This window comes from Phoxinus phoxinus (assembly GCF_949152265.1).
Source record: "Phoxinus phoxinus genome assembly, chromosome: 17".
NCBI lineage: Eukaryota > Metazoa > Chordata > Actinopteri > Cypriniformes > Leuciscidae > Phoxinus > Phoxinus phoxinus.
In genome coordinates, this window is record NC_136892.1 from 17,411,107 (window position 1) to 17,433,779 (window position 22,673).

The following is a 22,673-nucleotide window of genomic DNA, read 5'->3' on the forward strand; positions in this document are numbered from 1 at the left end:
TGAAGACTGGAGTAATAATGTTAAAAATTCAGCTTTGCATCACTAAATTATATTTTCAAGTAGGCTATATTTAAATAGAAAACCGTTATTTTAAATTGTAATAATATTTCACAATATTACTGTTTTTTTTGTATTTTAAAAAATGCAGCCTTGATAAGCATAATGACTTACTTAAAACATTTTTTTTAAATAATAATATTTATATTGACAAGACAGGCATGGTGGAGACCGTCATAATGTTCTAGCCGGAAATCAGAAGACAACAAAATTACTTTACACGTTGGTCCCTACACACTGATTTTGGTTAAAACATTTTTTTTATAACATTTAAATATTATAATTAACCTAACGAATGATCGATGTCCCATACGTACGCACACACACACGCACAAATCCAAATTAAATGAAATTCGTATAGGCTTTTAAACACTTTTTTAATTTCTTGGGTAATTTATTGTTGAATGCAATATAGCGACCGACCAACCATCAAACATAAAATGAGGCACATATCTGTTTCCTCTCTACCCAGTTCAGTGATTCATGTGTCCGACCAGTTCTGCAACGGTTCGCTTATTATTCATACATTTCAAACCTACACGTCACCTATTGGCAAAATATGGCTGTAATTGAAATTCAACGTGTAGGGTGTGTGAGCTATGGAAGCTTCTGGAGCTCTCAAACCACACTTCTCGACGTTTATTTGGTTTCCCAGTGAATATAATTTTAGTGACGGTTAGTTGGCGCTATTAGCAAGAATGTAATGGCCATTAGAGGCACATTAGTAGCCACTGAGGATAAAAGGCGGTAGATTGGAAACGATAGATGCTTCACTGATTGGGAGGAGAGATAGAGTGGGTGTGAGGAGGCGTTGAAACATTTGAAGAAAAGTTGTAGCACGTGTTTTAGTTTATTTTTCATCATTCGCTCTCATGGATTTATCCTAATTTTGTCATTTTTCCGCTATCGAATCGGTGTTAGCTACATTTAAATTAACAGGAGATGGGTTTAAACGAACTTAACAACGAGAAATAATATGAACGAGCAGGCTACTGGTCTGTTTTGATCATAATGAATCATAATGAAGGAAGAGAATCGTATTATCGTATGCATGATTCCCAGATTCCTCCAGCATGGATGGACCCGGAGAACTCAACGGCTTTTCACATATGTTCGGTAGGCTATTTTTTCTTTTTAAATATTTTAGGATATTTAGCCTACTTGAATATATTTTAAAATCAACTTAATTAAATAAAAGGAATACCTCAGAGCTAACAATAGTTGTTTAACATGGTGAATATTTTTCTCGTTCTTCTGCAATATAAAGCCTATAATTGTTAAGTTTATTTGATTTATTTTTGCAGAATCTCACTGAGGAGACTACATCTAGCCCAAGTCTTGATGTAATTACATCTAGTCCAGATCTTCAGTGGCTTCTGCAGTCCTCTCTACTTTCCCAATCAGAGACCACATTGGGAACATTTTGTTCATTCATACCCAGCACCACCATGCCTAACTGCCCCTGTTTGCCACAGTGCTCCAGTCCTGACCAGTCCTATAACGGAGCAGTGGGGGACAGTGCTGTAGGACATACTTATAAGCATGTAAGTTACTACTATTTCTGATATTTTAAGAGTTTTTGGAATGCAGAAAATAGTGAAAGTGAACTTGAGTGGTTCCGGTGACTCATTCATTTATGGTAAAAGATTGAAATGACTCACACCTGAATCACAAAGGAGCATGAGGATTGAGTCAGTGTTGTGGTATTTGAGCGGGAATCTTAAAGCGCAGGCTCAGATGGATCACTTTGACATTGGTGCCAATGGATGAGTAACAGGAATAGCATATTTGGAATAGAGTAGAATTGCTGTGTATGCTTTTTTTTTATCAGCCGTAAGATGGCAGCACCATCACTATTTTAGACTTAAAGGGTTAGTTCACCCTAAACAGAAAATTATCCCATAATTTACTCACCCTCAAGTTATCCTAGGTGTATATAACTTTCTTCTTTCATCCAAACACAATCAGATTTATATAAAGCTTTCAAGCTTCCAAGCTTTATAATGGGAGTGAATGGTACCATTTATTTAAGCCCAAAAAAGCACATCCATCCATCATAAAAGTAATCCATATGGTGCAGGGAGTTAATAAAGGCATTCTGATGCAATGCATTTTTGTAAGAAAAATATCCATAACTATAACGTCATACGTCGGGTCAGAGGTCACTCTTCTGCTAGAACTAGACTCATGTACGGTCGTTACCAGAAGCCAGTGATTATAGTTTATAAAGTTTTAAATATTAATATTTTTCTTACACAAATGCATCGCTTCACTTCAGAAGGCCTAAACCCCCTATTAGCCCCCTGGAGCCTTTTGGATTACTTTTATGATGGATGGATGGATGGATGGATGCTGGACTTCAAATAATGGTACCATTCACTCCCATTATAAAACTTGGGAGAGCCAGGATATTTTATTATATAACCCTGAATTTGGCTGAAAGAAGAACACCCGGGTACACGACTTTCTTCTTTCAGCCAAATTCAGGGTTATATCTTGAGGGTGAGTAAATAATGGGATCATTTTCATTTTTGGGTGAACTATCCCTTTAAGCTTAATGGCTTAAAGTTCACTTTAAGCCATAACTCACAAGATTAGTTCACTTTCGGGAAAAAAAAATCCAGATAATTTACTCACCCCCATGTCATCCAAGATATCCATGTCTTTCTTTCTTCAGTCGAAAAGAAATTAAGGTTTTTGAGGAAAACATTCCAGGATTTTTCTCCATTTAATGGACTTCAATGGCAACCAAATATTCCAACGTTCAAAGAAGGTTCATATGTCCGTCTCTGTCTCAATGCAGCTTCAAATGCTCGACACAATCCCAGTCGAGAAATAAGGGTCTTATCCAGCGAAACGATCGGTTATTTTCACAAAAAAAACAACATAAATTATATACTTTTTAACGACAAATGCCCGTTGTGTACCATCTCTGAGATGCGGCACGCATTGCGTCATCACGTTGGAAAGGTCCCGCCACGCGTCACATCATTTATCTAAGTTATTTGTCTGTGTACTCTGTCCGGTTCAAAAATATAGGGAAGGGCGAAAAACTCCATCTCATTTTCTCCTCCAACTTCAAAATTGTCCGACATCTTTGTTTTTCTGTGACCTTTCCAACATGATGACGTAATACATGGTTCATCTCAGAGATGGTACAAGACGGGCATTTGTGGTTAAAAAGTATATTTATACTGTAATACATATATATATATATTTAAACATTTTTAGAAAACGACCGATCGTTTCGCTAGATAAGACCCTTATTTCTCGACTGGGATTGTGTAGAAACTTTGAAGCTGCATTGAGACGGACATTTGAAACCTCTTTGAACATTGGGATAGATGGTTGCCATTGAAGTCCATTCTGTGTAGAAAAATTCTGGAATGTTTTCCTCAAAAACCTTAATTTCTTTTCGACTGAAGAAAGAAAGACATGGATATCTTGGATGACATCGGGGTGAGTAAATTATCAGCAAAACATTTTTTTGAAAGTGAACTAATCCTTTAAATGAAATTGGTCTTAATACAGTCTTCTTTTATAGGTGTCCTCTGAGGAACTTGACAGGATAAGGATCCGCAGGGAAAGGAACAGAGAAGCAGCTGCCAGATGTCGGGATCGTCGTCGGATACTTATAGACACATTACAGAATGTGAGATGGGTTATTTGTGGTATAAACTATTCTATACATAAACCTATTTGTACTGTATGTCCTGAGCTTGTGCTTTGTCTTTCAGGAGACGGATCATTTGGAACATGTGAAGACACAACTGGAAGAAGAGATCGCTGCACTTGAAAGAGAGAGAGAGATTCTAGAGTTGGTCTTTGAGGCACATATGCCCATCTGCAAGTTAAATGACCCAACCCCAGAATAAACACTGATGCTGGTCATGTTTAGTGCTGAGTCTGCTGGTTCAGATCAGCTGTGTATTATATAACGTAATAGGCTTATATTTGTTCAAGAAAGCAAAATGTTGAAATATATTTCAGTGATAGAGGTACTTTGAGAATTATTATCTTGCATGCATATTTGTTTTACTTGTTGTTGTAATAAACCACAGCTTTAAATGGTGTTTCTCTGTCAAATCTTTTTGTACCATGGGTGTAGGGGTGGAGCTTGGCTGGGCGTAAGCTCCAAAAGTTGTATATTTATTTAGCTAATATGTACTGTTTAAAAGTACAGTAAAAACAGTCATTAATTTTCTATTTTGATATATATTCAAATGTAATTTATTCCTGTGATGGGATTGATTTTGACATGACTTTTATTTGACATTGAATTTTTGTAACAATATAAGTCTTTCCTGCCGTCCTTGTTTCTTTAAAAACATTTTCTAACCCGAAACTTTTTGAATGGTAGTGTTATTAACAGATGTTTTTTATAAATATATAACATTAAATCATATAATTTTTCCAATGGCAAATGAACCTCCACTAGTTTTACCACACATAATTACTTTGGAGATGTGCAGATTTAGTCAATTATTAACATTAAAAATAACTGAATTACCCCAAAATGCCTCAATGCATGTTTCCGTACATGGCTACTGTAGTTGCAAGTTTAGCTATTGCTGAATAAAGTGTAAGTCAGAAACATTACACAAGCGCAAAATGTTATACCAGGACATTAAAACAGCCAAACATAAAATAAGAATTAAGTTATGTATTTCTTAACATATTGTTCAGCTGTTTTTACAATCATGTGCTTTGTTTATTCCTTAGCAGCAGATGGCAGTCACACATATTATTCTATCAGACCCTATGACCGAAGGCTCGACGGAGGGCAATATCTGGAGAATGTAGTTCAGATGGAGTGAAACCAGAACATTCACACGACTATGAGGAGTTTGACAGCGTCTTCTCCTGCCAGTTACATGTACCACAGCAGCAGTCAGTGCTCATATGCTATTATTTGTTTGGGTTCTCCTGAGTGATGCACTTTTTGCAGTATTTTCACTTGAGCTAACAGCGTTTTTATTGACTGATCTTTCAGAACAAAACAAAAATAACACGGTAAGTTTTAATCATCAGTTTAACGTCAATTTTCTTTGAATAAACAGGTTACAGTGGTGATGTATTAGGTTATTTTAGATTTTTCTTTAAATATAAGCATAAAACAATTAATTAATAATTAATAGTTTAGCAAATAAAAAAATATTGCCATTGTTTAAAATCCACATTTGTTGTTACCAGTCAAAAAGTCATGTTTGTCAAAGCAGCTATGACCTAACCGCTATATCAAATTGTTTTATTAAATGTGTTTTTAATACATTATTTAAAATATTTTATTTATTTCTTCTTGCTTTTTATGAAAATGTCAATTCCTGGTTAAAGCCAATGCAGACGTTTTGCACAGCGACACCATGTAGCCTGTACAGGACATTCCAGATGTTTGAGTGACTCCTACAGTCCCCTCCCAAAGTGGCCAATCAGCTTCTTTTCCAGATCCCTCCTCACCGCCAAACCATGCTTATTGAGAGGTCTGTGGTCCTACTAGAGTTTGCATCCATTTTCTATAATATTACCAACAAAGTTTTACAATAGCTATTGTATAGCAATAGCTAGCTAGGGCATCATCTGTGTTTTGTTGAGGTTTTTTGTTTCTTGCCACATTTGTCCTGTATGTACTAAGTTTGATACTGGGATTGCACTCAAGAGCTGTTGTCGACAGGTGCTGCAGACACTATTTTTGAATGCCTCACTAGGAAAGGATGAATATTGCATGATTTGCAATGCTATTTTACAGAAATTAGTTTGTCAGTGTACTATAATATGTCTCTGTTCATAGAGCTGTGTATTGTGAATGCCGAGGCTTTTTAGGTTGGTAGAATTCTGAATCTCTGACCCAGTTAGTTTGTTGGCTTCCATGGCTGCAATACACTGTGTTTTCTGTCAAACCGGGGTGTCGAAATACTTTTGGGTAAATTGGCAGTGGGCGGGATCACACAGACCAAATAAAAAAAAACATTCAGACATGGAACACACATTTCAAAGTAGAATAACTGGCTGTATCATTGTTTTTCAGAGAAACAAGTTTTTGAACATTGTATGTTTTCTTAAATATCTGCAAATATAAAATGGTATATTTTTATGCTTTAGAACAGTCAAAGAATTACATACAGCACCTTTAACTAACGTTAACAGAGATTAACAAATACTGTAACAAATATATTGCTCACTGTAGCAGGTTAATGTTAGTCAATGCATTAACTAATGTCAAATAAAGGGACCTAAATGTAAATGATTACTATTTTAACCCCTTTTTACCTTTTTCTCAGTTTGACAATTTCAAGTGTGTGTTTAAAGTGGTGGCAGAGCTAAAAGGCCCCCTTGTGGAGAACATATAACATTACTTTTTCTTGTCTGATGTTCTGGCAAGGTGAGACTTTCACACATGAGGCCAAATGAAGCATATACAGTATATTCTTTACCATTCCCTTACAAGTGTTAAAGAGAAGCTGTTCCACCTATTGAAATTGTGACCATTTCTAACTTTCCAATACCAAGAATGTAAATGTGAGCCAAAAAAACATATTCCTTACCTGTTCTTGTTATAAAGATTAAGATGCTTTTGTGATTTAATACAACCAGCTTCACCAGTGAAAGATTTTAGAGGTTTTTTTGAAAGCAATCGTAAACCTGGCCAAACCTAGGATACACACAGCCATTTCTTAAAACTGGTGTTTCTGTTCTGATGTTGCTAAAAGTCGTTTTGATACAGGGTACAGTACTTGTCTTTCCAGGACTTTGCCTTTTGCGGTGTTACAGCTAATCATTCTCTGAACTGTGGGGGCAGTTGGTAAGATGTTTGTCTTTAAGAGACAGTTAACTGACAGCTCAGACTGTCTGTACTTAATAATATGGACTGCAAAACTTTTGCACTAAACCAAATAGAATGCATTTCAAAGAGAGGTACTATGAAAACAAGCATGTATAAAAACAACAAATATGCACTGCAGAAACAGCTACTACCATTTGCATTGTAATCATCCAATCAGATCATCTTTGGTGAGTGTCTTTGTGTAGCACGCAACGGTGAGAGGCAGAGTAAAATTTAAGCAAGCAGGGAGGTGACAGTGCAAATATTGTTCAGCCTATGGCCACTAATTAGGAACTATTTGGAAAATCCATAATGGGAAATGATATAGTAATGAAGCAAAATTAATTGGAAAGAAAAGGCATTACAGGTTCATGCATTCTCATATATGTATATATATATATGTGAAACTGAAACACCTAGTAATAGACCACAATCATTTATTATTATGGTGTAGGGCCTCCTTTTGTGGCCAATACCGCATCATTTCGTCTTGTGAAAGATAGATACAATACAAGTCTCTTACAGTGACCAGAGGGATTTTGAGCCATTCCTCTTCCAGCACCGCAGCCCGGTCACTATGTGATGCTGGTGGGGGAAAACATTTTCTGATTCGCTTCTCCAAAATACCCCAAAGTGGCTCAATAATATGTAGATCTGGTGACTGTGCATGCTATAGGAGATGTTCAACTTCACTTTTATGTTCATCAAACCATTCTGTCACAAGTCTTGCTGTGTGTATCAGTGCATTATCATGCTGATTCACGGCCCTTCAGGGTACAATGTTTGAACCATTAGCTGCACATGGTCCTCCAGAATGGTTTGGTAGTTCTTGGCCATCAAGTACAGTAGAGAATGCCATGATATTGCTGCCCAAACCATCACTGATCCACCGCCGTGCTTCACTCTGGGCAGCAACAGTCCGGGTGTTAAGCCTCTTCTGGGCTTCTTCACACCGTAACTACCACTAATGTGGGAAAGACAGTGAAGGTGGACTCATCAGAGAACAATACATGTTTCACATTGTCCACAACCCAAGATTTGCACTCTTGGCACCAATGAAACACATTTGGCATTGGCACGAGTGACCAAAGGTTTGGCTATAGCAGCCTGACCAATATTGTCTGGAGCACCAACGACAAACAGCTTTGGTGAAAACAGGAGAGTCGAGGTGCGCATTTACAGGTGAAACTCGAAAAATTAAAATTTAAGTTGAATTACTGAAATAAATGAACTTTTACACAATATTCAAATTTTTCGAGTTTCACCTTCTGCAGTGATTTGGGCAGTTGTGGTTTAATGGAGACAATCCGATTTAGAAGCCAGACATCCCTTTTAGACCAGTGTTGAGTAAGTAAAAACATTTTTTATTATTACTAGCTACCATACTAATTACATCTTCTGTAAAAGTATTCTCTTAAACTCTCTTAAGTATTGGATTGGTTATTACTAATTACTTTCTAAATCCCATATCAACCTCGACCAGTTGAACAATACAAGGATAGACATAAACCGCCCTTTAATTCTTTCAAATAGATAATATAAAATTGCATAAATTATTCTTGAACTGACCAAAGTATTTAAAGGGAGAAAGCTACATTAACAACATACAGTTTAACATTACCGATAGATGTTAAATGTTGATGTTAAATCCACTATTGTTTTATATAGAATGTAATAATCAAATTACAGAAAAATTAAGAGTAATCCTTTACTTTACTTTTTCAAAGGTTAATTCAAAGGTCAAATTACAGTAATTAATTACTTAGTCCGTAGGCCTGAAACCTCCAACACTATATTGCCCAGTGTTTCAGTTTCATTGTTCAAACCCTATATATATATATATATATATATATATATATATATATATATATATATATATATATATATATATATTGCGGAGAAGGTAATGCACTGACACTGTAGATAAACTGCACGCCATGATGTGATATTTGTCCCAGAATAGTCCCAGGTTGAATGTGACAGAATGATTTTCGCTTCTCTTCGCAGTTCATTGAACCGTGCCGGTCAGATAAATGGACAATCGGAGACCTCAGACTTTTCCTCAGGCACTACAGCAGCTCTGTGCACACGCTTCAGGCTTTCAGGTTATAGTATACATGCATGTATGTGTGTTTGTGATCACTTTATCATAAAAAAGCATTTGTTAAAAATACAACATGTTTTTTCCACAGGCATCAAGTCATATGGGACAGATACATGGGTGTCATCAAAAGCTGCATCCTGAAAATGTACCATAACTTTTCATTGCTGGTTAGTGTGATCAAATCTCTTTTTGCTAAATTGAATTTAAGATCCCTCTGTATATCAAAGTATCTTGTACAATAAAAAAAATCTGCCTTAATTGCTGGTTTTAAAAGTGGTCATTAGGATAGTCCTGTTACTTATTATTTGGGTAATAGCTACCTGTTTGTGTGCCCAGCAGGGGTGGGTCGTCAGCAGGGGGGCTGGTCAGCTCTGGAGTGGATGGATGAGGAGACACTTTTACTACCTTATAAAAGGTCAGAGCTGGGACATCTGTCACCCCCTACAAATGGTCATGGAAATTTCCTCTGGATGTCTGCAGAAAAGTCCTCATGGGAACTTTCCCCGGCACTCCTGCTGTTTCCGAAAGTAGGCTACCTCTGTTGTTTCCAAAGCCATTGTCTTAATGGTTCTTAATTCTTTGTGTAAGGAAGACGCACGATGTATCTGGCACCGGGTTGTGTGTTACAGTCAAATCAGGAGGCCTTGCTTCCTTTTTTGCCCTGCTAATTTGTGTCTGCATTCCTTTTTGACATTCCCCAGTAAATATCCAGCAGCGTCAGACACAAGCGAGCTTTATCAGGATGAAAGTTAACCAGGTAAAGTGTATTCAAAATGGGAAGTAATTAAGGCCTATGAATTGCACAGGATTTGCCCAATAAAACCCCGGTGGTTTGTTTTGCAAGCGGACAAAACATATAGATTTGGGATTTGGTCTGGAAACCAGGAATTTGAATCCTTGGGGGCTGGAGGGAAAAAAGGCAGGAGGGTGAAGGGTGGCAGGAGCCGTACTGGAGTGGGTGGAGGGGAAGAAGTGGGCCGTCCTAAGCTCCTTTAAATAGCATTGCACCTTTCCTCACATTCGAAATACACAGCTATCACAGCCTGGGTCCTGTCTGTGGTCAAAGACAGGCCGCTATATGCTGAGGGAGAGAGAAATCGATAGGCATAGAGACAGACGAACAACGCGACTTCTGCCGGACTGATCAAGCAAAGTGAGTTTCAAATCTGTATGGCATTTCAAACAATCTGTAAACCATTGATCATTCCAGGACTTTACAGCTCATTGTTTCCTTGCAACTTCTACTATGGCGACATTTTTAATAATGAAATGAGTGACAGGAAATTACTCAATGCTTTGCCAGATGTGACAGAAGTCTTTAGTTTAACTTGTAACAATTATAGTTGAGGATTGCAGACAAGTTTGGTGGCTTATTTTTGGACGGATCTGAGTGCATGGAATTGCCTATGTAGTCATATCCTGCCGAGTTCGGACTCTGGCCATGTTACTGCCTCTTATAGGCAGTCCAACTCCACTGTTCCAGAACAAACAGTAAAGCAAGTCCCTAGAAATCTAAGGAAAGTCAAGTCAGTTTATTTATAGAGCACAAATAAAAACTTATGTACCAGACGGTAAATGTTTTTAATGGTTAAGATAATTAAGCAACCAAAGGTAAAACAAAAAAAAACCTCAAAACTACAGAGAAAGATCATCTTTAATCCTGAAACTTGAGTGTATGCAGATGTAGTTTGTCAGATGATTTGAGAGTCCTACAGAGATAATGAAGGCTGAAGTTAGAGAGATAATATGGAGCAGCTATAAAAAAAAACAAATAATAAAGCCTTATAATAAATTCTTTATTGTAGTGTAACAAGTTTAGAGAGGCCAGAACAGTTGAGATACTGTCCTTTTGGGACAATAAAGTCATGTGTTAAGAGTGTTACAAAAGTAGTAACATGCAATTATTTTCTCAAAAAGCTATATCTACCTTTTTTAAACCAATTATTAGTTTTCCTGACATAAATAAATCTGTTTAGGTTGATTATGTGATTAAATATTATATTTGACTTGATTAAAACCAGTTAATGTTACCATTATTGTTGTGTACAGTAGTCAGGATGAGATGAATGGATGAATAACTGTCTCCAGATCACTGAATGTGAGGAATGGAAAGTACGTCATGCAATATCTGATTATATGCACCGACTTGTCTTGTTTCAGAACAGCCTATTATCAACATCAAAATCATAAAGTTGCATTTATAACTTACAGTATCACATATGCCATGGAATAATATTTGTTCAAGACTTTGTTATATTTATGTAAACCTAAATAAAAAAAAATATTATATGAATTTCCATGCTGGTTCAGATAAGTGTATGCTGGTCTAGCTGCTGGACAATGTAAACACTTGCAATAAGGTTAATTTAGTTAGGTATCATGAACCAACAAAAAAACAGCACTCTTACAGCATTTATAAATGTAGATTAATTCTAATGTCTACGTACGCTAATACATTTTAACATTTCACATTGTATAAATTAACAATAAATAATGCATTATGAAAGCATGAATCTGAATAAAAGTATTATATGATCATCATATATTTATAAATGAACGTTAACCTAGATCAGTGTTATTTTAGCATGATTTTGATACTATTATAATTTGTATATATTTTCTTTCATTTTAATTTAAAAGTTTGTCAGTTTTAATGTCTATACAGAGTAGTGTTTATATTGTACTGTAATTGTTAAACATAAACCTGATTAACAATCTAATGGTGACACACACCAGTATCCAAAACAAAACATATGGAGGTGATCAGAAATACTGGCCTTTTCAACAGGGCAGTGAAAGTGCCTCCAAATGTGTATGTTTTTACCCCCCCACCCCCCACCATATAACATGTTTATTAGCAATTACCTTTGTTCTTTTTTTACAAGGGTTCACCCCCACCTGTCTGTCTGCCCCCTCCTTATATTACCAGAGGAGACGAACAGACCCCGTTGCACGTCTGTTCTCTCTCTTATCGGGCCTCTTTGGAGTGAGAGTGTGCCTTTCCAACATCTATACATCCAGCTGTGAGTGTGGCAGTGTGAGTGTCCTGTACCCTGTAACTATGAAGGCCACATATGTGCTACTTTGTGTGGGTCTGCTTGTTCTTCCTGCTACAATCTGTCAGTCTCCTGCTGAACGTGACTCTTACACAGTAAGTCATTTGACAATTTCTCCATGTTCCTTCTAGTACCGTCCTCTTCATGCTTGTGCATTTCTATCTGCCTTCCTACATACATGTAACTCCCCACACTGTAAAAAGTGCTACACCCACAAAGTTGGTTTTATATACTTTAAATAGTTGTAATCTAGTTAATTTTATTAGTTTTATAATAAAAAGTATCAAAATACTTCCTCTTGACTTAAAATATAGTAGTTTTTATATAACAATATATTTTAAATAAAACCAATGCAATTTATTTAGGTAGTTATTTGTATGTGGTTGTTGTGTACAATAAATGTAATAAAAGTGAGTTGACATACACAATTTATTTGAGCAGCTGTCGATGTGGCTGGTGCGTTCATAAAACGTAAATATTTTACATTTTGTATAAGTTGGCATCCCTTTTTCATTGGCGCGCACTTTGAACAAGAAGAAGATGATTGGCGCGGACTTTCCCAGGCAGATGCACTATCTTCCTCGGCACCTCAACGGTTTGTTCGCTGCAGCGAATCTGTATTGGACTGTATAACACGGTAAGTTGAGCAAATTTAGCCGAATGACTGGTGATGTAAAGTCACGCGAAATCGCTTAACGTTAACGTTACTCCATTAGGGAGCTGAGGTTATAGGTTTGCAAATTGTACTGTAGCTAGCTATCCTGCACACAATCATGGCAAGCTAAGATGGCTGCACAGCCGATCGACAGACAACAGCGGTTGAGACCGTGTTAATATACAATTACATTTTATACATTTTAAATTAAATTAAAAAAAAGTGCTGTAGTCATGCCTAGTTATGCGTTTTAATGCACGTTTCTAGCAGCACTTGCTGACATCATCGCCACTTGCATTAGTAAAGCAGATACACAGATTAAACTGTAGAGATGTATGCTTATTAGTCTGTCTGATTTTAGATATTTGATCCACGTTTTTTTTAATGCTGCATTGTCAATTAATGATTGGTTGAAAAAAACAAAACAATTTCTAACCCATTTCTTAAATAAGTTACATTTACCACTGATTTTCAATCTTATTCTAACAAACATTTTCCTGGTCTTTAGATACCCAAGCGCGTTTGTTACCTGGGGTCTTCAAGCTTCACATCCAGGTAAGAAAAACTTCTGAATTTATACAAATACAGCTCTAACTATTCACAGGTAAGTAACACATAGGTAAAATTATTTTGACGTTTTTATGTACCAACCACCAATAGAAGGCAGATATGATCACCTTTTCTGTCTCCTCCCCACAACAAACAGTAAAAATCATCAAATAGAGCAGTTTATTATCAGTCAGTCTTTCTCTGAGGCAGTTTGGTAAGCTGTCAGTTGCCACTAATATTTACTCAACTGTTTTTCTGTGACCATTTAAGATCCTGACATGTGATGACTAAAATCCTTAATCTAGTTAAATATATTGTAGGACTAAAAACTACCAGGCTTTAAAATGTGTATCATAAAAATTAAATTGGAGAAAAAGTCAATTAAATGTGGCTCAAAGTATATAACTGTTTTTTGTGGACATTTTAATACAAAAAATTACATATTGCAAGAATGCTAGCTAAACAATGCCAGACTGAATGTAAAAATATGTTGTTTTGTCATCTTTTTAAGGCTACATCATCAAAATGGAGGCAGCTGTAAAATTTCGAGTCATCCTGGACAATAGAGAAAAGGAGAGAAGTGGTCCTGAGATGCCTGATTGAGTACATGGGGGAGAGACAGGAAGACCTTATCAGTGTCCACCACGTATGTATTGGGCTTAAAGCTACTTGTCTATTTGTCTGTCTGTCTGTCTCACTGAGCACAGGTATGTCTAAAAGACATCTTTTCAACATCTTTGTCACAAAAGTCGTATGTTGAAGAGACGTCCACTGAAGAGCAAGAATGAAAGTTATGACGTCTTTTTTTGACGTGTTCTGTCACCCGTACCATGTGTGCAGCAGGCGTAATGATATGACGAAGCACTTGCCGTCAACATACCAACGTGACGACCTGCTTGCACAGGAGCGTGCCTTGTAGCATGGAGACATTTGTGAGAGACAATTTAGATGACATTTACTTTGGTGCTGATCCCGAACCGTAATTCTTTGGAAACCTAATTTGCCGCCTAAAAACTACACAAACTTAGTCCCGGTCATGTTGGAAGTTACCGAGCTGGGGACTATTTTCAGGTGCTTCGTCATATCATTACGCCTGCACCCATGGTACGGCCGCACAGTTCCTTGATTCTTACGCTGGAATGAGAGTAGTTCCTAGCCATATAGGCTTGGAAAATCGCAACTTTTCATTTTCCGTCGATCTTAGTACACGGTTTAACTACAGAAGAGTCAAGTTTTAAATAGGAAAAATATTGAAACTCGTTGGTCATTTTGAAAGAAATGCTACTGGACTCATCAGAATCAATGATCTATGCTAAGCTATGCTAAAACTGGTACCGTCAGACCCGGAGTTCGGCTGAATGGATTCGAAAACGTAAACAGATAAACATTAATAAACAGTAATGTGATGAGTAATGGGATAGGCAAGGACAATTGCATTGTTTTATTGTAATGCATCCTTTGAACCAGAATAAGACAACACTCATGCTACAGTAGATCATGATAGTTTAGTACCCACACTCTATGGCATTGTCATGGTAGACTTCACTCTGGTCACATGCTCTAGTCACAGTATCAGTCTAGTATCCACCACCTTTAGCAACAAAAGTACAATTTTAACTTTGTGTCTTCTACTTGTCTGCTATATTCATCTCATTACCTGTTTGTCTGACCAAACTATTGATTCTTTTTTTTTATCTCCTCCAATAGAATCGTGCTGAAACAGAGGTGCATGCTGAGCTTGGCAGTTGCCCACTGCAAATTTACATGTGCCATCATCCCGACACGATTGGTATTATCATAGAAGGACAGCCCGTGGTCAGAGATGTGTCAAACCTGTCGAAAGCATGCTGCCTCCTGTTTGGACTTACCTATGCTCTCGACCTCAAGTATCCCTCAAAATTGGTGTATACTTTTGAGATCAGATGCTTTTTGTGGGATTGGACCCCATGCGATTTTTACCTTAAAGCATGTTCCTTTAAGACTCAATTGACAGGTACAAGTTGGTCAGGTAATATAATTTCCATGGTTATTTTTGTTCAAAATAGAGAAATACTGTAATAATGTTTGACATTGCAGTTCCAGTGTGATACAATGTGATTTTATGGCTCACATTTAACTTTATCCAAACATTGCAGATTGAGCAGTTTTGATATTTCAATGCACTTATACAGTGTTTGTTTTATATTATAAAATGTGCGGGCACATTTATTTGCTGTTTTGTACTAAAAGTGACACTGGTTGACATTAAATAAATGTTATTGTCTTCAATCTATCTTCTCATCATCTTTTTCTTCTTCAATTGAATTTGTAATTGTTATTGACAAATTCTAAAGGGATTCAGTGCTTAGAATAGACATTTAGATTTATTTTCTGAGGTTATAGCCAGGACTCAATTAAAATGTTTATTCACATATGATTAGGTTAATTTTACTAAAAAAATAAAGTTCATAAAACCTAATTAAAATGAGTAGAGGTTACTTGTAGCAACCCATAAATACATTACCTGTACCAAGAAAAGTAGGTTTATCTAACTGAGTAATACTAGTACTATTAGTTAACTCAACTTGATTTTATTGCATTCATATTAAGTAATGTTACTGTGTTCAATATACTTAAAAAAGGCTGCAAGTTGACTCAACCTAAAACATCCAATGCAGCCACTTGCCTCATTTTTTATAAGTTAGATCTAGGTATTACTTTTTACAGTGCATAGTGTGGTATTGTATGCTGTCAGACATCAGTTTGCATTAGAAGTCATGTTCCTGTCAATGAAAGTGTTTGAGGGAGACTGCTAATGATTAAAGATAACACATAATAAAGTGTGTTTTCTCTGCCAGGAGTGTACAGATGGCTATGAGTGGGACGTGCAGACTCAACTCTGTCGAGGTGGGTGGAAGGTCATGTGCCAGAGAAAGAGAGAGAGATGATGAGAAAGTGATGCATTTCTCTTCTAATTATCTTGTTGGTTAAATGTCACATGCACAATCCGTCTGTCCTGCCCCTGCGTCTGGCTGCATCTTTGAATGTTAAAATACACTATGTTCCGATCAGACGTTACGCGATAAAGCGCAGGCGATCAAAACAAGCTGTGCTCAGATGTAGGCCTATAACTGTGCAGGGTGACCCCGCACACTTCAAAGTCACATTGGTCCAAAATCCTGCTTCATATAATGCACAGCTAAATGATGTCATTTATGTAAATTATGCAATGCTTTTTGATGTTAAAATACTCTCTACCTTCCTACCTTTATATGCAAGATACAACATATCCTAACAGGGTTCAATAACATTTGATAGGCTATTTCTGCGACTTGTGGTAGCCCCGCCCGTTGTGAAATCTGATTGGTCCAAATTGACACTTAACCGTCAAATATCTTTACATACAAATCAGAGATTTTCCAAGGGAGAGACTTTGAATCAAATTACCAAAATATAGCTGTTATCTTCACGTTTTTATGATTTTAAAATATTTATGGTTTTTTTAATGTTTGACTTTCTTAAAGGGATACAGTACTTCACCCAAAAACACAAATTCTGTCATCATTTACTCTCCCTTATGTCGTTCCGAACCGGTATGACTTTCTCTCTTCTGCGGAACACAAAATAAGATATTTTGAAGAATGTTGGTAACCAAACGGTTTTGGTCAGCAAAAAAAAAAAAAACTTCTATATAGTTCCACAGAGGAAAGAAAGTAATTTAGGTTTGAAACAAGTAAATGATGGCAGAATTTTCATATTTTGGTGAACTACCCATGTAAGAAATAAACAAAACAAAACAAAAAAATTCAGTTGCTAAAGAGTTAAAGATTTGAGAAAATGTAATTGTCATGGCTATTTGTTTTACATGTCTAGCATTTAATTTAAAAAAATCATTTGACATTCAAATGACTTCTCACCTAGTGAGAACCCTAAATTCTTTTCTCTATTTTCTCTTAGATATAAACGAGTGTGATACTATTCAGGAGGCATGTCAAGGAGAGATGAAATGCTTCAATCACTATGGTGGTTACCTGTGCCTTCCTCGCTCCGCCCATGTGGTCACCGCACCGGAGTCCTCCAGCCAATCAGAGCCCAGTGTGCCTGTGGAGACCAACGAGGCCTTTAACCCCTGTCCCGTAGGCTACAGGGCCCAGGGAGAAACCTGTGTGGGTGAGTTATTTAAAGGCAGATGTGGGAAATCCTATTCATATGGTTTTAGATTGAATATGTGCATAAAAAGCTCTTCATCATTTAAAGGGTTGTGTGTGTGTGTATTGGACAGACATTGATGAGTGTGAATTGGACATGCATGACTGCCAGCCCAGCCAGCAGTGCATCAACACCGTGGGCACCTACACCTGCCAGTGCCCTGACGGCTACAGCAAGATTGGCATAGAGTGTGTTGGTGAGAGAAGAAATTATCTCTCTTAACGTCTGTCTTTAAAATCTGGCCATTTTCACAGAGAGAAACAATTCAGGATTTATAGTAATCTGCAATCATCCTGGCCAATTTAATTTGTATATGATTAGGGTTCTACTATACAGTCTACAGTGTCTTCTTCTCTCTTCTGTTAGATATTGATGAGTGCAGGTACAGGTACTGTCAGCATCGCTGCGTGAATGTGCCAGGATCTTTCTCTTGTGAATGTGAGCCTGGATTCCAGCTGGCAGGAAACAACCGGTCCTGTGTTGGTAAGTCCTTAAACCAGATACTGTACATATTCCAAAAAACAAAATTTTCTTATGCACTCACATCATTAGTTTGACAGGTTAATCAAAATGCCTTTTTAAACATAGTTTAATAAAAAATTAAAATTCTGTCACTGTTTCAAACTTCTTTCCTCCATGGAACAAGATGTTTTCCAAATGAATGGCCACGGGGGCTCCATAAGTGACATGAGAGCACCATAAAATGAGCAAAAAAAGTGATTTTATATGATTTGTGCATGTGCACTTGGACTATATAATAGCTCTGTTTGAGGTGAATGCCATTGTTGATGTCAGTGAAGATCTGTTATTTGAGAATAAATTATTAATGTCCATATATATTTAACGTTAATATTTAACGTTAATTTTACATGATCATGGCAACACGTGGTTTTTTTCCATTACTTTAACTCAAATGAAAATAATTTAACCAATTTCAACTTCATTTAAGATTCAAATGAATTTGAGTATACAGTACCGTAGTTAAACATTTTTAAGCAGAAACGTATTTCTTAGTTCTTTTGTTTATTTTTTTTTTACGGTACAGCACCTATTCTATTCACTTTTTTTTGTATGGAAAATGGCAGAATGAACATACTTCATAATTACTTATTTTGTCTTCCATGGAAGAAAGTTATACAGGTTTTGGAATGACATGATGGTCCCAGCAAACACCAAAGTCTTGGACCAAACATTTCAAGAGCGTTGCGTTAATGTTGCAACAGCCTAAAGAGAACCTACACATGTTTTCTACTAGTTATTTTTATGTTTTATTTTTATAACCCTAAACTAACCTCCCCAGAACATTGCAGATGCTAATACAAAAAAAAAAAACTAATACACATTTATTTAAGTATAAAATAAAATAAATGTAATGTGCAAACTTTCACTTTAATGCTTTCTATTCAGAAATGTTATTTAGCACAGAACTTCTAACATCTCTGTTGTTTGTTGTCAGATGTAAATGAGTGTGAGATGGGAGCACCTTGTCAGCAAAGGTGTTACAACAGTTATGGCACATTCCTGTGTCGCTGTGATCAGGGCTATGACCTGGGACCCGATGGATACTCGTGCAATGGTTAGTGCACAAGACATTAGCTTAATAGTTTTTGACCAATTGATGATGGACGGAATGTGACTGTCTTTATTTCTCTTCTCCCAGATATTGATGAGTGCAGCTATTCCAGTTTCCTTTGCCAGTTTCAGTGTATGAATGAGCCTGGAAGATTTTCCTGTGTTTGTCCAGACGGTTACGAGCTACATGGAACACGACTCTGCCAAGGTCAAAGTCCCCATATTTTATGTCGTTGCAGCACCTCTTTTCCCAGTCTGTCTGTAACGCTCTGTTTGGTTCCTACTGTGAAGCCCCTCCTTCCGAAAAGCGCGATGTGCTCTGATTGGTCAGCTGGACCAGTATGTTGTGATTTGAGCATGTTTTGGAAATGTCACGCCCCTTACCACAACCGCAAGTTTCAACAGACTATTAACTAACTCAACCAGGCCTCACCCCTGATATGCTTTCTGATATAGAGAATAACTCCCTTTGAAATTACTTTGTGCTTTGTAACTTTGCAGACCTTTTTCATAATAGGTCCTCTTTAAACAAAATTGCTTTTTAACACTTATGTTCTTCCTTAAACACTACAGAATTTATAGAACTAAATGACGTTTCAGCTTGTCATTATAATTCTGTGTGTAGATGTGAATGAGTGTGAGACGGGCACTCATCTGTGTGGGGAGAGACAGGCCTGTGTGAACATCCATGGAGGGCATCAGTGTTTGGACTCCAACCACTGCCAAGACCCCTACGTCCAGGTCTCAGAGAAGTGAGTCATTTTTAAAGACAACATTTAATTGAATCAGTCATGTTTTGGCACTTTTCAGTATGGGGTGTAACAATACATTGATATGATCATATCAATGTATAAAATGTAACTTTGTGTAAATGAATCACATAATATAATAATATTGATATAACGATTGATATACAACTGAATCGATTCGTAATCGGCAAATATCGTATCGTTGGCTATGAGATTTGATATCGTGACGTGATGAACCATCCGATTTACACCCCTAGTATTTAACACCCTTCTCCATTTTGTCACTTTCTTTCTGTCCAGTCGTTGTATATGTCCAGTGGTGAAGCCAGAGTGTCGTGACATGCCTTTCTCCATTGTGCATCGATACATGAGCATCACCTCTGAACGCTCGGTTCCCTCGGACATCTTCCAGATCCAGGCCACCAGCGTCTATCCTGGAGCCAACAACTCCTTCCGCATTCGTTCTGGAGACGAAAATGGAGAATTCTACATACGGGTTAGTCAGAGACGCAATGTCTTTTATACATCGCTTTCAAAACTTTAGTTACATAATGTGTGATTTAGCACAGACTGGTAAAAATGGTAAAAAAAATGTTTGTATTATTATATTATGCTACTGTTCAAAAGTTGGGGGTCAGTAACATTTCTGAATATTTTTGAAAGAAGTCTCTTATGGTCACCAGGGTTGCACTTATTTGATAAACAATACAATAAAATCTGTAATATTTTGAAATAGTATTACAAATTAAAATAACAGATTTTGTATTTTAATATGTAATTTATTCCTGTGATTTTCAGCATCATTACTCTAGTCTTCAGTGTCACATGATCCTTCAGAAATCATCCTAACAAGCTGATTTGCTGCTTAACAAACATTACTTATTATGATCAATTTGTAAAATAGTTGTGCTGCTTAATATTTCTGTGGAAACTGTGAAGACATTTTTGTGGATTGTCAATATTTTTTTATATATATATATATATCTAAATCATATAATATATTTCTTTATTGGTAAAAAAAATAAATTATACTGGCCCCAATCTTTTGAACGATATTATATTATATTATATTATAAAATACTCTATCATACAAAAGATTGGGCCCAGTAAGATTTATTTTATTTTAATATCATTTTATTAAATTATTAATACTGTCACAGGTATGGTGCGGGTGAAGAAAGGCAGAGGCACAAAGATCTAATTCAAACTTTTACTATAATAAACTTATACAAAACTGGTACAGGCAGAAGGGTAACATATACAAGGACCGACAAGGACAGACTGAACAGAAGCAAACTAAATACAGATACAAACGAACACTAACAAGGTGAAGACAGGTGACACAGATAATGAGGATGATGAACAGGTGGATGATTGAGGGAGTGAGTTCAGGTGTGAAGACACAAGGAATTCTGGGAAGTGTAGTGCAGACTAAGACAGACAGGTGCAGACGAAGACTGTGACAAATACATGATCATAATAGTGCAGAATCTTAAATATGTTGTCTTATTGTTTCATCTCTTGTCCCCAGCAAATCAACAACATCGGTGCCATGTTGGTTTTGGCCCGAGCAGTGACTGGACCGAAGGAGTACGTCCTCGATTTGGAGATGGTGTCTGTCAATCCTCTCATGAACTACCAGACCAGCTCTGTTCTTCGTCTCTCTGTTTATGTTGGGCCTCATGCTTTCTAATGCGGCCCCGACACGAATCGACGTAATTTTGTGGCCAAAACAAAAACATGGAAATGTCGGTTTTATCCTGTTGTTTACTATATTTATTTGATTGATCAGTGTCGTTGTGGGTTTTAGTTATTTTGCTGTTGTAATCTGTAAAGACATTTAAAATAACTGAAATCGTTTGGCAAAGCGGTCAAGACCTGTCTGGAACTACTTTAGCCGTGCTTTTCCCTGTGCCTGTATCTAGTCTTTCTGAGGAGAGAGAAATGAATGAAAGAAAAATTTTAATTCTGTCTATTTTTGCTTTTATGTTTTAAGAATTGGGAACACAAGCTAATAGTGTGAAATTGTCTTTTTTTTGTGGCTGACTTTAGCCTGTGACTGCGGGCCTATTCCGGGAAGTGCTAAAGCATCTTAACATTCATTCCTCTCACTTTGTCACCGTGGACTCATTCTCACACATACATGCAGCATACAAGTACACACACAGACACACACACACAATATAATTTCTTATTAGTACCAGTTTTTGCTAATAAAATCACTCAATGCATATTTACAGTAGGCTATATTTATATATAACCTATATACAACACATATTCCAAAGTACCTGTATCTAGTGTAATACTGTATTATCTCAGAAAACACTAACAAACTAAAGACAAATACAGGTCTCTATGAAACATAAGAACACATTTCTTTGTAAATAATTTGTGAAACCATTCTTAAGTATATTGCTGCATTTTGTCTAATGCGTGAATTCACTTCTGCTTGTGTTTCCTCAATTAGACTCCTAAATGATACACAAATCTTTGATACAAAAAGTTTTTTTTTGTGCATAATTACGTTGTCAAAGTAAATAAATGTTAAAAAATATATGTCTTAATCCTTACTTCATATCTTTGTTTTTATAATATTTTCCTTTCATGTCTGTATAGACTGAAAATATCCCATGTTTTGTACATGTTAATAATTTCGGGTTAATTTTTCCTGATTTGAAGTGAAGGTAAGTAAATGAAATGTATTACTCAGGTGTCTCCACATGGTGACAGTGTAACACTGGTGAACACATAATGAGTTTTACCTTTTTGCTATTTAGCTGAAAGATACATTATTACAGTCACATTTAAGGGGCAAAGTTCACAAATGTGTTGCCTAAAATAAATGTCACTTATGTTATAGGTCTACTGTACTTCAAAACTACTATAGCCTACCTAATATTTCAATTCTGAAAATACTATGTAT

At 36.5% G+C, this 22,673-nt stretch overlaps 2 protein-coding genes and 2 long non-coding RNA genes across 7 annotated transcripts; all 4 read left to right on the forward strand.

Annotated features, from left to right (window-relative positions):
- The first annotated feature begins 477 nt into the window (after positions 1 to 477).
- fosl1b (FOS like 1, AP-1 transcription factor subunit b) lies at positions 478 to 4,438 on the forward strand. Of its 2 annotated transcripts, XM_079586902.1 has the most exons (5): positions 825 to 1,173; positions 1,362 to 1,400; positions 1,533 to 1,601; positions 3,602 to 3,709; positions 3,795 to 4,130. In XM_079586902.1, the coding sequence occupies exons 1-5, from the start codon at positions 1,069 to 1,071 to the stop codon at positions 3,930 to 3,932; spliced, it is 459 nt and encodes a 152-aa protein (XP_079443028.1). In that variant the 5' UTR covers positions 825 to 1,068; the 3' UTR covers positions 3,933 to 4,130. The 2 variants fall into 2 exon arrangements, with proteins under 2 accessions (XP_079443027.1, XP_079443028.1); XM_079586901.1 differs by having other exon boundaries at positions 478 to 1,173; positions 1,362 to 1,601; positions 3,795 to 4,438.
- Positions 4,439 to 8,912: 4,474 nt separating this feature from the next.
- LOC306984904 lies at positions 8,913 to 9,725 on the forward strand. The gene is made up of 3 exons (XR_013794687.1): positions 8,913 to 8,982; positions 9,070 to 9,148; positions 9,321 to 9,725. It is a non-coding gene; the product is annotated as an uncharacterized lncRNA (long non-coding RNA).
- A 198-nt stretch (positions 9,726 to 9,923) lies between these two features.
- On the forward strand, positions 9,924 to 22,324 carry efemp2b (EGF containing fibulin extracellular matrix protein 2b). 3 transcript variants are annotated; one of them, XM_079586643.1, is made up of 11 exons: positions 9,924 to 10,134; positions 11,867 to 12,132; positions 16,079 to 16,127; positions 17,178 to 17,390; positions 17,503 to 17,625; positions 17,796 to 17,912; positions 18,886 to 19,005; positions 19,090 to 19,209; positions 19,627 to 19,753; positions 20,051 to 20,246; positions 21,282 to 22,324. In XM_079586643.1, exons 2-11 carry the CDS (start codon positions 12,043 to 12,045, stop codon positions 21,441 to 21,443), a joined length of 1,317 nt encoding a protein of 438 aa, XP_079442769.1. In that variant the 5' UTR covers positions 9,924 to 10,134; positions 11,867 to 12,042; the 3' UTR covers positions 21,444 to 22,324. The 3 variants fall into 3 exon arrangements, with proteins under 3 accessions (XP_079442769.1, XP_079442770.1, XP_079442771.1); XM_079586644.1 differs by having other exon boundaries at positions 11,911 to 12,132; XM_079586645.1 differs by having other exon boundaries at positions 9,925 to 10,134; positions 11,867 to 12,018.
- On the forward strand, positions 12,468 to 15,509 carry LOC306984903. The gene is made up of 4 exons (XR_013794686.1): positions 12,468 to 12,674; positions 13,201 to 13,247; positions 13,753 to 13,887; positions 14,949 to 15,509. It is a non-coding gene; the product is annotated as an uncharacterized lncRNA (long non-coding RNA).
- Positions 22,325 to 22,673: the final 349 nt, after the last annotated feature.